Source organism: Theobroma cacao, chromosome 3, assembly GCF_053813885.1.
Source record: "Theobroma cacao isolate CCN51 chromosome 3, ASM5381388v1, whole genome shotgun sequence".
NCBI classification, from domain to species: Eukaryota; Viridiplantae; Streptophyta; class Magnoliopsida; order Malvales; family Malvaceae; genus Theobroma; species Theobroma cacao.
Window position 1 is genome coordinate 35,212,342 of NC_142641.1, and position 13,290 is coordinate 35,225,631.

At 37.0% G+C, this 13,290-nt stretch overlaps 3 protein-coding genes across 3 annotated transcripts; 2 read left to right on the forward strand and 1 right to left on the reverse strand.

Moving 5' to 3' along the window:
• The first annotated feature begins 855 nt into the window (after window positions 1–855).
• On the forward strand, window positions 856–2,740 carry LOC18604973 (uncharacterized). Its single transcript, XM_007037705.3, has one exon. It carries the CDS (start codon window positions 1,226–1,228, stop codon window positions 2,204–2,206), a length of 981 nt encoding a protein of 326 aa, XP_007037767.3. The 5' UTR covers window positions 856–1,225; the 3' UTR covers window positions 2,207–2,740.
• Window positions 2,741–4,131: 1,391 nt separating this feature from the next.
• On the reverse strand, window positions 4,132–7,667 carry LOC18604974 (uncharacterized). The gene is made up of 9 exons (XM_007037706.3): window positions 7,279–7,667; window positions 6,508–7,181; window positions 6,138–6,343; window positions 5,634–5,714; window positions 5,443–5,529; window positions 5,225–5,357; window positions 5,059–5,130; window positions 4,758–4,907; window positions 4,132–4,567 (listed from the first exon to the last, which is right to left on the reverse strand). The coding sequence occupies exons 1-9, from the start codon at window positions 7,665–7,667 to the stop codon at window positions 4,470–4,472; spliced, it is 1,890 nt and encodes a 629-aa protein (XP_007037768.3). The 3' UTR covers window positions 4,132–4,469.
• A 2,459-nt stretch (window positions 7,668–10,126) lies between these two features.
• Window positions 10,127–11,956, forward strand: LOC18604975 (high-affinity nitrate transporter 3.1). Its single transcript, XM_007037707.3, has 2 exons — window positions 10,127–10,462; window positions 11,100–11,956. The coding sequence occupies exons 1-2, from the start codon at window positions 10,336–10,338 to the stop codon at window positions 11,579–11,581; spliced, it is 609 nt and encodes a 202-aa protein (XP_007037769.3). The 5' UTR covers window positions 10,127–10,335; the 3' UTR covers window positions 11,582–11,956.
• Window positions 11,957–13,290: the final 1,334 nt, after the last annotated feature.

A 13,290-nucleotide genomic window follows, 5' to 3' on the forward strand; every position in this document is an offset into this window, starting at 1 on the left:
TTTCCTCATTATTGTGGTTGAACCAATTTGATAACATGCAAAGACTCACCCTAGTTACCTACAAAGGTAAATTTTGAATTTCATGATGTAAGAAAATCATGGATGTCAGTAATTATAAGCTCCTTGATCAAGGAAATAAAGTCAGGGTTTGTTGGTTTATATCTGTTTTCAGCTTTTAAGTCAGTTCCTTTTTCTTGAAACTAAATATGAACAAGTAAAATGTAAAATCTGAAGTTTCAGTTGTGAAAAAACCACTCCAACCATGACATTTAAGTCAGGTATGGTGGGATATTGAAATCTCAACTTAAATGGGCTGATAGCTAAAAAGGACAGTGGAAATTAACTTGATTGTTGTCTGAAACCATGGTGAGGAACACTAGAGTTTGGACCAGATCTGCTGCAAACTGCAACAGTGTAGATTCCTCAGATTTTTCAGCAACTATGCCACTCCCTAGGTTCCTCTCTCCTCTACACCTTTGAAGAAAAGTTAAAAGCTAAACGAACCCACTAATTACAAATTGTAAAGTGTTGAAAACTTTTTTTAAACAAATGATAAAAGAACGGGAAAGACCCACCTTGGAAAACCAACTTCTTTTCATCTTTGAAATTATATTAATTTTGACCTGTTTCTTTAATCTTTTTGAATTAATCCCACTTCATGTGCTGTCAATGGCCTCGAGAACTCTATCTGGGAACGTAGAAATCTATACTCCAAATCTGGTGAAAAAAAAAATGGGCTTCTCCACTATTAACCATGCATGGGAGTAACTAGTTTAAGTATAGCAGAAGCAAAAACCACCTAGGATTCAATAAAGTTGTCCTGTTGAGAAGAAAATTGAGAAAGAGAATAAAGTAGTAAAAAACAAAGGAAACCAAACAAAACATTAAAAATAAAGATCCAGGTAAGAGAAAGTTGAGCACTGCAATATAAAAAGGTTTGATCTTCACTCACTCTCACTCACTGCCATCTATTGCCAGTTTGGAATTATTTTTTTAACATCCATTAATTCTGCCAAGGACGCCTCTGGCAGCTTCTGTATGACTCATACATCTTGTGACCAAGATCTCTCTCACACTCTCCCTATGTTAATATTCACTCTCTCTCAATTCTGTGTTCTCCAACTCATTCTTCCTCATCTTGTTGGCTACTTTTTCTTGCTCTAGTTCAGGCTCTGCCACTATATCTAGCAAGTTCGTTCAGCTTGTCTCAAATTTGCAAATAACCATGCAAGACCCTATTGGGATTCCTGCTTGTTTTTCATCAGGTGAGAAGCCGAGTGATGATCCAGCAGCAGTAACCAGGTCCGGCCAGAGTGTTTTTATGTCTGTTTACCGTACAAAGATTGCTGATCAGTGCCGATTGATCACTGTTACCTGGTGCAAGAATCTGTTACTTCATGGCCTCTCAGTATCAGTTGAAGGCCACGAGGGAGAGAGTCAATATACCTGTAAAGTTGAGCTGAAACCTTGGTATTTTTGGAGGAAACAAGGCTCCAAGCGCTTTATTGTGGATGGTAAAGCTGTTGATATCTTCTGGGACCTGAAGACTGCTAAATTCAATGGAGAAACGGAGCCCAGTTCCGAGTACTATGTTGTTGTTGTTTGTGATGAAGAGGTTGTGCTACTTCTTGGGGATCTAAAGAAAGAAGCATACAGGAAAACTGGGTGCAGGCCTGCTCTTATTGATCCCATTTTGATTTCAAGAAAGGAGCACAGATTTGGCAAAAAGAAATTCTCTACAAGAGTTAAATTTCATGAGAAAAGTAGGTTTCATGAGATCTCAATTGAGTGCAGGAACAGAAGTGCAACCAATGGCAGCATGAGTAATGTCAATTCTTTTGGTGGGGTTGAGCCTGAAATGGAGATAAGAATTGATGGGCATTTGGTCCTTCATGTCAAGCATCTTCAATGGAAATTCAGGGGTAACGAATCCATTCATGTCAACAAAACAAGAGTAGAAGTTTATTGGGATGTCCACGACTGGCTTTTTAGTCCTGGTTTAAGGCATGCCTTGTTTATATTCAAGCCTATTCTATCATCCACCTCTCTTTCATCTCTATCAACATCTTCCTCCCCACCACTATCGTCATCCCTAACATCGACACCATTGTCATCTCAGACAGGGAGCAGTGGTTCACTGGAAGGGCTTAATCCAGGCCGCTCATCCGAATTTTCCTTGTTTCTGTATGCCTGGAAGGTTGAATGAGAGCAACACATTAAGAAGCCCCAAAGGTTCCATCATCATCATCATCGATGCCATAAGAATAAGGTTGTGAAGCGAAATGGGGCTTCAATCTTCATGTCCTGGGCCAGCATGGAGTGGTGAGGATGCAGACGGGGTCGAGAAGGGGACAGATAATTGTGCAGAGAAGGTGTGGGGGGCCCCCAAAGAGGGATTGGGAGTTAGTTACAGCTGGGATTGAACAAGTGGCCAGAATTGGACAAGGCGGATTGTATCACATACATGCCCAATAATTCCCACATCCAGAGGCATCTGCCATCTCCAGCTGTTTTTAAGAAATCCTAATTTCTTTTTCCTTTCTTGATCTGGTCTAGATAAGTGAGCAAGCTCCTTTCAAAATTATGTATCATTTCTAAATTTTATATATACTACAAGAGGAAAAAGTCGACAGTATTTTTCATGGGTAAGTGAATGTCTGTGTCTAGCAGAACATTGCAGATGCTGGATGGGGCTGTTGACCATGACAGAGAAAATCACTGACTGCAAGTCTTTTTGTGTGTCTGCGCACTGCACATGGATACATAGTTCCATTCAGTTCACTTACTTCAATTTTTTATCCCAATAACTTGAAAATTTGCTACTTTGCTCTAATATCAATGGATTAACTTTAGTTCAATGCTTCCTTCAAGAAGTCTAGACTCTAGAGTCATGGAAACTCATGCTAGTTTAATAAGTTCAAATCCTGATAAAGGGTCCTTGATGATTTTTTATTTTACCAAAAAATTAAGCAAAATGTCATTAAACATAAAAATGAAGAGGAATTACCACACAATTTGAGGTTCAGACACTCTGGCTCCTAATAACCACAAGTCTAAACCACAATGCTACTCATATTGGGGGCAGCCTTTGAGCAGAATCTCTCCCCACATTTGACATGATATTGTCAGTGCAACTTGATGGTGTAGATTTTCCCATCATTCTAATGGTCGATTTTTTGCAGAGCAGAGATGATATTGCATTATTTTCCTAAAATCTAAAATGAGTGGAAGGCAAAAGATTTGATTTGGCCATCTTAAAGATTATGGTAGTACTAAGATTTATCAAGAGTTTTCTGCAGAATCTTCTTAATTTTGCTCTTCTTAACCAGATATATGACAGCTATTTAACATGAGTTTGAATTAGCTAGTAGTTGTAACATCATATTTATCCATCCATGTCCCTGTGCCATCTGCAGTATTACTTAATAAGTTATCATGTCCTCTTATTTAAAGTAAAATATATGTAGAATTCAGATTAAGTTGGTTCAATGTTTTTTAATAGCAATAGGATGAGCAAGTTCAACCCTTGAAAAAAAAAATGGCACAGTTAGTCATCTTCAGAAATGATTGGGAGATAGGTTGTTAAGGAAAAACTCCTGCAACTACTTGGAAATGGTTGCAAAAAGGTGGAGGTGGGACAATCATGAAGAAAGTGTATTCAATTGAGTAATCCTTACCCTTAACAGGATTAGAATAATCTAGCTACAAATTATTAAACAGAATCACTTTTATTTTACCTTATTTTGGGGCTTCAACGACAGCAATAACTCTAAATAAAGTATCCCCAATATCTTATGCAAATGTCAACAAAGCAAATTTGTTTCATGGGATATTTGGAGTTTTGGTTTCAGTTCAAATCCATGGTGACAGAGTAGCAACACCAATAAATAACCATATTCTCAGCAAACCAACAGGTAAACTATAAAATTAATCCAGTGGTTACTGGATTAAGAAGGTGTAGATGCTAGAGAAAAGCCTGGCAAGGCAAGAGAAAGTGATGCTTTAACAAGATCATCCAGAAGAAACAATTCCTGATTCTACTAGACAGGCCAGGCAAAGTCAATATTTTTGACAAGAACAAGATTGTCCATTTGTCTGCATCAACAACCACAACGATATGGCTACAAATACAATAGATGTTACCAATGGCAACTGATAGCATTTGACAGTATCGTCCATTACCAAAATGCTAATAGTTATTAAATAGGCATGTTATTTATTCAGTAGCAACCTTGACTGCTTCAGCATTTTTCCTTGATACATCCTTAATTTCTGTTGCTACCACTCAAAACTGCGTCGCAACCAGCCAAAGAATACCTAAGAGGAAGAATATGTTTGTAATTCTCGGAATGCACCTAACAAAAATAGTGTTGACAGCCAAGTTTTGGTATTGGATCATTGAAAATTTAGGTCTAGTACTGTACCCAATTTACAATAGGCAGATACGTGAAGACATTTTCATTTTCAATTCATTTTGATCCAAAACCAAACCATTTGGCCAGGAAGAACTTATTCTTTCCACGAGAGACTTCAGGTGCAGCTGGAGGTGCTTTCGCTGGTAATGTTGCTGCAAGGTTGAAATGGTGTTAATAGTTTCAGCTTTTGAAGGACATAGATCAGATACACATGTTGTTTAAACAGCTACCAACGCTTAATAATGATAAGGTGAAAGCTTGTAAGTTAACCAATGCAAACGTTTCTGTAGAATGAAAGTATGTGCTTGCTGTATTCAAGATCGTACAAATAAAGTTATTAACCTGATTTTGGTGGAGCCTTGTTAATTTTTGCATTCCTCGCATCATTAGAATTCTTATCTGAATTTCGAACAGAAGCTTCGTGACTAGAAATAGAGGTTGATTTCCTCTCGGGCACCGTGAGCTCCATCTGCACTCCATTATCATAACCACCTGCAGTGACCAGAAGATTTAGAAGAATGGTCTATGAGGCCTTCAAATGTAATGAAATGTGCAATCTCTGAAAGACGAAGGGAGTAGCTCAAAAGCACGTATAATCTACTCTCTATAAGCTAAAGTGGACTTAACCAAATGGATTGCTTACCGTCATGTGGGGGCTTCCCATAGTTGTGCCGTAATGCTTCAAAGAAGGAATTGTCCCTTTGATCTTGCATCACTAAGAAAAAAGCCAGAAATTGGATAATTAATCTCATGATGTATGAATGAACAAAATACTGTCACTGAGGTTATATAGTAATGAAAAATCTTACATTGATCAAAAACAGCATTTCTGTAATTTGGGGCAGAGCCGACCAGCAGCAGCTGAACTGCCTCTGCATCCCTAGCCATGGATAGTTTAGTATATGCATTCAGATTTTGTGTGTCTAAAAGAATGCCAGCCAGCTGTAACATCAGAAACCAGTGAGAATCCCAGATTAGAATTGCCATTTTGACATATTTGTTCTGTAGAATAGTGAGCCTAATTTACCAAAAGCTTTTTCAGCGCTGGGGTCTGTAGTAGATCATATGCATCTTCACAATAATTATCTGTCAGAATTGTACACGGAGATCCAACCTAGACAAAAACATATTGAATTTTAGAACTAATTTATCTCTGTATCAGTGTATTTCCATAAAAATTAGGTAATTTCTGACTATCCACGACTAACATGTACTAACCTCTCCATTTGTTCTCAGAATATCTTGTCCAACTACAAGGATGCTTAACTGGCCAGCCATCATCAAACTCTCCAGATCCACCTGATCCCAAGCATTAGCAGGAAAAGCTAAAACATTGTAACTAATTATTTTGCAAGAATCAATGTGGGAAGAAACATGAAAACAGAACAATGCAAAACTCTTATGTTGCCATACCAACCACTGCTTGCTAAGCTCAATTATCACTGTATGATATATCGAACAAGAATTAAATAACCCTTCAAATTTGAAGTATCCATAGGCAATAATAAAATTATTTTTGATAATTAATCATGCTGAAACTTCATTTCTCCAATTGAATGTTAACAAATTAATATCATCATTTCATGAAGGTCCACAACTTTTGTAAGGAACAGAGTAAAACAATCACCCTTAGTCAAAATGAGCAAGTAAATCAAATTTTTTTTGTTGGGTCACTTGATTTTAAATTTAGATCTATCATTCACGCAGAAAGGTTTAAAGTACCTCATCCGAAAAGAGCAGTGAGGTAGCATCGAGTCCAACATGGTGAAAGAGCCAAGCCGCCTGCCTTTGCTTCCACATTCTTTCCCTTCTGACATTCATCACTGGCACAACAATGCACCCATCTTCATCACCTTCTCCTTTGTTCTTCCTAGCCCTGTTCTCTTGTAGGCATGCATAGCATATAGCTGCCACCATGGAACTCGTACCTACAACCCAAAAATCTCACACATTTCAAAGTGAACAATCTACAATTAAATTGATTCAGTTGAGCTTTCATTGGATGCAATGTAACTTTTCTCCTAGATTTATTTATATGATCACCATTCTTAGATTAGTCTACAAACTCCAAAACATGGCACTAATCCTTAACTGTTTGAAGGTCCAGAGAGGACAATCTTGGCCCTGAAATCAACCTCTCCGTTCAAAATCATCTCAATCTTGGTTCTCTGCTCCTTTAGAAATTCATTAAGACCAACCTCTCGAGTTCCATCCTCTTCCTTGGACCAACCATTTGAATTGCTCCTTGGTGCAATGTTCTCCAAGGAACATGTAGACTTAGAGATCGACCTCCTCTGAGCAGACTCCACCAAGTTCCTTGGCGGTGAAAGAGGCTTATTCTCTGGATAAGAACACGTGGAATACGATATTGACCTCCTCTGAGCCGACTCAATGAGGTTTTTCGGTGGAGAAAGCAGCTGGGTGTCTTGCGATGGAGCTTGAGGTTTGAAGGTTCGGCGGGAGGGGACTGGGATTCCTTGTGCATGAGGTGCAGGTGCGTCTACTTGAAAGCGTGACTTACGGAGGGACGATTGTCTAGGTGGCAAAGCGGGGGCTGCAGTGTGATCATTAGTGGGGGAGGGTGGTCCACTAGATAGTGGTGTGTGGTTGGTCGGTTTGAGAATGTTGGAGAACCATTTATGAACTGCCTCGGCAGGGGACATATCAACAGGAGAGTCGAGTGAGTCTAGAGTTTCTGATTTGTTGCGGCTGTGTTTTGCTGATTTTGATAGAATTTCTCCACTGAATCCCTCCATCGGCCTGAGCCTGAGACATACTCATTCATATATATTATTGGCCAAGAAACAATCATATTTAACGAAATGAATGCATGTTAGATGCAAAAGGAAACGCTGTCAAATACCTTCTAGCAGACCGAGAGAGAGGGTCTCTCCGTTCAAGTGATGATGACACAGAAAACCTGCCTGGTTGTGCAGCGAACCTAGGCGATCCAACAGGGCGAGTAGGAGAGTCACACCGAGAAGGAGATGAGGCCACCATGCGCCTAGCTTCTTCTAGCCATTCCTGAGTTAACTTGCTGCTATTGCTCCTTGTGCTAGATTCAAAATCTTCATCGTCATCCATTAACTTACCGGTACCAGTTAAGTTATAATAAGCCTTCTTGTCATCGTTGACAGTCCCAAAGAACATGTCGTTCATGAAATCAGTTAGGTCCGGGACATGTTCGGCTCTTCGTCGATTCTCCAATGCTTTCTTCTGCAGTGAGGACTCTCCGCTGAGTCTCCTATCCATGGCAATGCCAGAGTGAGAGAAAGAAGATGGGATTGGACAGCAATGAATGAAGAGAAGTAGAGAACGAACAGGCAAAAGGTGCAAGGTACGTTGAAAAGCGTTGTTAATATCATAAGGCACGAGGGAGGGAGTGAGGCAGACGATGAAGGAATGTTGGCCGGCTTTTCGGTTGATGTCATTTTCTTGGTGTTGGTGTTTGTAATGTCAGGGTTGTCTTTTCTTTTGTGTTATCTGTGTGTATCGAGGTTGATGGCGATGGCAAAGCCATCCGACTCTCAGCGTTTCCCCTTTTGTCTTACTAGATTGAGGAATATTATTTAACTGGATTTGTTATAGGAGATCAGTTTGAATTTTGGTGAAATTTTATTAGTAGAGAATTATTTGATAATTAAGTGGGTAAATATATTTAATGGATAAAAATTCTTCTTGGGTTGGAAATTGATTAAATAATAGGCTTTATAATCTTAATTAGTAAAAGTTACGGGATGTAATGTTTAAATGATCTCGATGTAAGGAATGAGTTTATTATGAATGTTTGTAAGACGTGAGACATTAAAATGCAAGAAATATTAAATTATATGTAATAGAATGTATTTTATGCATTTTAAATAAACGTGAAAATTAAATTTATTTTCGAGTTTAATATTTGTTTTTGAGTGTGTATATTTTTTGTAATCTCTATGATTATAATAGATATTTTTTTTTCCGTGGATGTAGAGTATCGAACCATATTAAATATTATATTTCGTATGTGATTTATTTTTGTATTGATTTACAAAAAAAGGGGAGGTGATGATTGTTTCTTATTAAGAACAAAAAGGGGACTCATGTTCAATCTTGGATCAGTCCTTGTGATAGGAATATCGTTTGCTATTCTAATGAATGACTTACCGGCTCACTGGTCAACAGGAGTCGGAAGCTTCACTCTGTATATAGCTGGCCCTGGCCAACTCGCTCTTTTGACTGATGATGGACACTCCGACTTTCCACATTATTATGGAAATAAGCATAAAAAGATTTCAGCACCGCTTCAATATGTAGAATTCAAAAAAGTACTGAGTTGCTAAATGGTCCAATCTGACAGCCCATCATGGAAATGGGCTTTATCCTTCATTTCTTTCTTATGTTTATTCTTTCTCAAGCCCCAAAAGTTAATCAATTGGATCCACATATATTGGGATTTGAGAAGCCCAAAGGAATAGAAATCTTCCGCCCTCAGTTTGTGTCCATTCGTATGTTCATATCACATGTCCTTTAACTTGTGAATATTAATTTCACTCACGTTAAAAAAAGAAAACTGCAGCTTGTTATTTTTTTTTATAATATTATAATATATATATATATATATAGTATTATAGTAATTAGTTTTATAAGGAGAAAAATCTAGTGGAGATATTAAAAATAAAATAAAATAAATATAAATAAAAACTTTAATGGAGATTGGTTATTGTGATGGTGTGAAAGGAAGACACTTGGGAGCGTAAATAACTTATCACAAATTTAAAAAGGAAGCATGAATTTGAAAACATTACAAGGAAGATAAGGAAAGAACAATATATTGATAGAATGAAGTGTACATGAATTGGATCGCTGACTGTCTAAGTTAGATAGAAGGCTACTTCTCATTCATATATTTATTTATTCTAAATTGAGTTGGTAACAGATGAACCTAACAACTAGGTAGCTTCGTACATATTTGAAATATGCCGACTAGGCAATTACCACAAAATAAGGTCACTTCTATACTCTTGAAGGATAATTAACAACTCTCTCTCTCTCTGAGAATCATTTTATTTTATCCATTATTTTTCCTTTGTTGAAACTTGGGGAAACGCAATTCAACCATAGAATCCAAGCACATGCAAGCCTTCTATGATACCTAAATTGATTAATTAATTTTAAATTTCAATTATTTAGGTATGACGTTTTTTTATGTACAGCGTACGGAACTATTGACGATATCAAAACTTAAAGGACGTATCAATACTTTTTATTAGAAAACTAATAAAAAAGAAATCAAGTCATGCTAAGCATGTATAGGAGTACCTTCAATGAATTTCAAAAAATTAGAAATAAAAAGAGGAAATTATCATAAAATTTTGAACATGTTGTTATATTAGGCCACCTTGTGAACACGTCTACACTGTTTTGGCTTTTGCTTAATTGTATAAGGTAAAGCTCAAATCTCCTCTTCTTGCTCCTTTGCACTTTCGTAAACATTAGGGGACAAAGCCAAACATAGAATAGTACTTACTATGCATCCAATCAGTCCCAAATTCCCACAAAACAAAGTCAACCAATAAACTAAACAACAAACACATCACACCAAAAGTCCAAAAAAGCTATGCTTTCTGCATATCAAATCCCTTGTAACCCCACCTCTTTATCACGTTAAAGGGGCGTCATATCATATAAGAATCCCTTCAAATTCTTAAGAAGGTATACCAGCAGATACTTTTGGGCCTTTTGACTTTTCCGCCACATGCTTAGTAGAGAAATCCCCGCTTATTATTTTATTTGAGGTTGCTTCTACATAAGGGCCCTCAATCTCAACTTTATTCATCGTCAAGGAGTTTTATTGGGAATCATAGCCTCTCAAGTCTTCAACAGATCCTAGCCTCCTAGCTTTTTGTGTGGTCGCTTGATCAAGAGTTCAGGAGTATCATCAATGGCAGCTCGAGGTCTTCTCTTGGCTTCATTTCTTCTTTTCTCTTGCTTTGCAGAGACTTATGGGATGATCTCTTTCTCTTCCCTGCCAAGAACCCTTGTAGTTACTGCCTCGCACAGACAAGGACGTATGTCATCTAAACCCGTCTCTTGATCGGAATTTGATTTGGTTTCTCCCAAGAAGGTCCACTTGTATTAAATATATATATATATCTCTATCTGATTAGATCTCTATGTCTACATGCATGAACTCTTCTCGAACTTAATTCGATAGTAATCTGAGAGCATTTCTTTCACGGGGTGATCCTCTTTTAATTCTTTAGGATAAATTTTGAGTGTTTGCATAGTTTTACAAGCTATAGATTTTACTTTGTGTTTGTGAAGACAACTAGAAGATTGTTTGATATTCATATTAATCTTCGTTGGAACCAAGGCAATAGGAGATGTTAATAAATGGTAATAGCAGATTTTTGTTGCAGATATATCTAAACCATAACTTGCTTCTATAATGAAGAAGAATCCATCAATGGACCATATTGCTTGGGAATCTGGAATCGAGAGTTGACCAGCTTTAGGACAAATAATATTTTGTCCACTTTCATAGCTTTTTCCACATAGCTTTGTCTGCCTTTTCAACTTTGTCTGCGCCATGCTGCCTCATCATTTTTTTCTGGCTGGAAATTTCGATAAATAGCCATTTATTTTTTTTCTGGGCTTTTTTATTGTTGCTTAAGAATTAATGGGGTTATTGATTAAATTGTACAGTTTTGAAAGCTGATGAAGACAAAATCACAGTGATCTGGGGGCTGAACCAGAGTTTCCCAGCTGGTACCGACTCTGCCTACACGACCATCAAGGTCAAGCTGTGCTACGCGCCGATTAGCCAGGTCGACCGCGCTTGGAGGAAAACCGTAGACCATCTCTCCAAGGACAAGACTTGCCAGTTCAAGATCGTGTCAAGGCCCTACAGCAACACCAACCAAACCTTTCAATGGACCATCGAGCGCGACGTGCCTACCGCCACGTACTTCGTACGCGCCTACGCTTTCAACGCTGAGGATCACGAAGTGGCTTACGGTCAGAACACTGACGCCAAAAAAACTACCAACCTCTTTGAAATCCAGGCAATCACTGGACGCCACGTGTCGCTTGATATTGCTTCCGTTTGCTTCAGTGCTTTCTCCATCGTAGCCTTGATGGGGTTCTTCTTCGCTGAGAAGAGAAAGGGGAGGAAGGCTCAGCAGTAGTGTGAAGCATGTAAAGGAAATGAGAACCCCCCGAGAAAGGAAAACTGTCAACGTCAAATGATAATAGTGGGTTGCGTGTGTTTCATTGTTTAGATTTATTACTCTCCTTTTAACAGTGTGTGTTATTATATAAGCTTTGAACTTGTAGGCATTCGGACCTAAATTTACAGGGTCATCACGTTGATTTCCATGGTCCAGATGGGAAGGGTTGTGTTGTAGTTGTAGAGGAATGGACAAATAAAAATTACTATGGAGAACACATAGATGGTTGTAACTTGTAATAGTAAAGAGAGTTGGGACTTGTATCATCTCCTTGTTAGACAGTGGAAACATGCATTTTGTTACTAGTGATATTAGAGTTTGATCAATTTGTAATTCCAAGTTGTTGCTAGAAACAATTATCTTTTTAGTAGGATGAATCTCACAGAACATCATTTTTGTACAAAACTCGTTAATGAAATGGTAATTTGCAAACAAACCATATGGGGATTAAGGAATGAAGCCAAGAGTGGAATAATCAAAACAAATAAAGTATCTAATAGTTAAATATGAAAATCTAATTGTGTAGATCTATGTGAAGACAATATAAAACTCAGAATTAGCAATTCGAAAGTTATTTATATTCACGTGTCAAATCCCTTGTATTGGAGTTTATTGTTAAAAAGTAAAATGTAGCAGATGGTGATGAATGATGATGATGACAATTAGATTAATGTAAGGACCATATGGTAAGATTTGCTGTCACGACTTCATTGACCTTGATATATAGTCTATGCTTGCATGATCGCCAAGCTTTTAATTTATCTAGCTTGGTGATGTAAGTGACAAATTATCACATGGAATTGAAAAAAAGCAAACAACCATAGGTCACTTCTTGCTATTTTTTTTAAAAAAAAAAGAAAAGAAAAGAGAAAGATAATATATTTGAGATTTTTAAACAAATCTCAATTTTAGCAAATCAATTGTGAAAGAGGTGAAAAAGTCTAAGGTCCAAACTGAAATAATTTGGCTTGGTTTAGTTTCTTATTCCGTTTGGACCTTTTTGATAAGCCCAAAACTTTTTCTTTTTTATAAAAAACATTCATATCAACAGACAATCCACCTAGTAAATTAAACACAACACAATTATCATTAGTGAGAGCGATCCACTAATACTGATGTAAAATTACATCCATTCCTATCTTTTTATACAATTTATGTTTGGTTAATTAAACTGTTAGATTTCTTGCTCTATTTAATAGATCATGCATGTCAAATTTTAAATTAATTAAAAATATTTAACTATTTTTTTAATTCCACCATTAAATATATGTTGAAAAAGACTATACTATCCTCGATCGATATAATAAAAATATAATAGGGATATCGTATTGACATGACATTTGTGAGTAGACTATTAAATTTAGTAGTCAATTTGTTAAAATATTAATACGTATATAACTTGATCTTTCTTATTACGTGCTAAAACTTAAGCCCAACCTCGTATTGTCTTAAACTCTAAAAATAGGGATGTCAACGGGTCGGGTACTCTATAATTTTGAGATACCTGAACCTTAACTTTATAAAAAATCAACTACCATAATCTTATTAATTACACGAATAATTTTAAAAGTTACTACCCTAACCCTAACCCTATTACATTTTTACTACTATATAATTACCCTAACCCGTTTAAAAACCCGATTATATTAAAAAATTATCAAATTTTT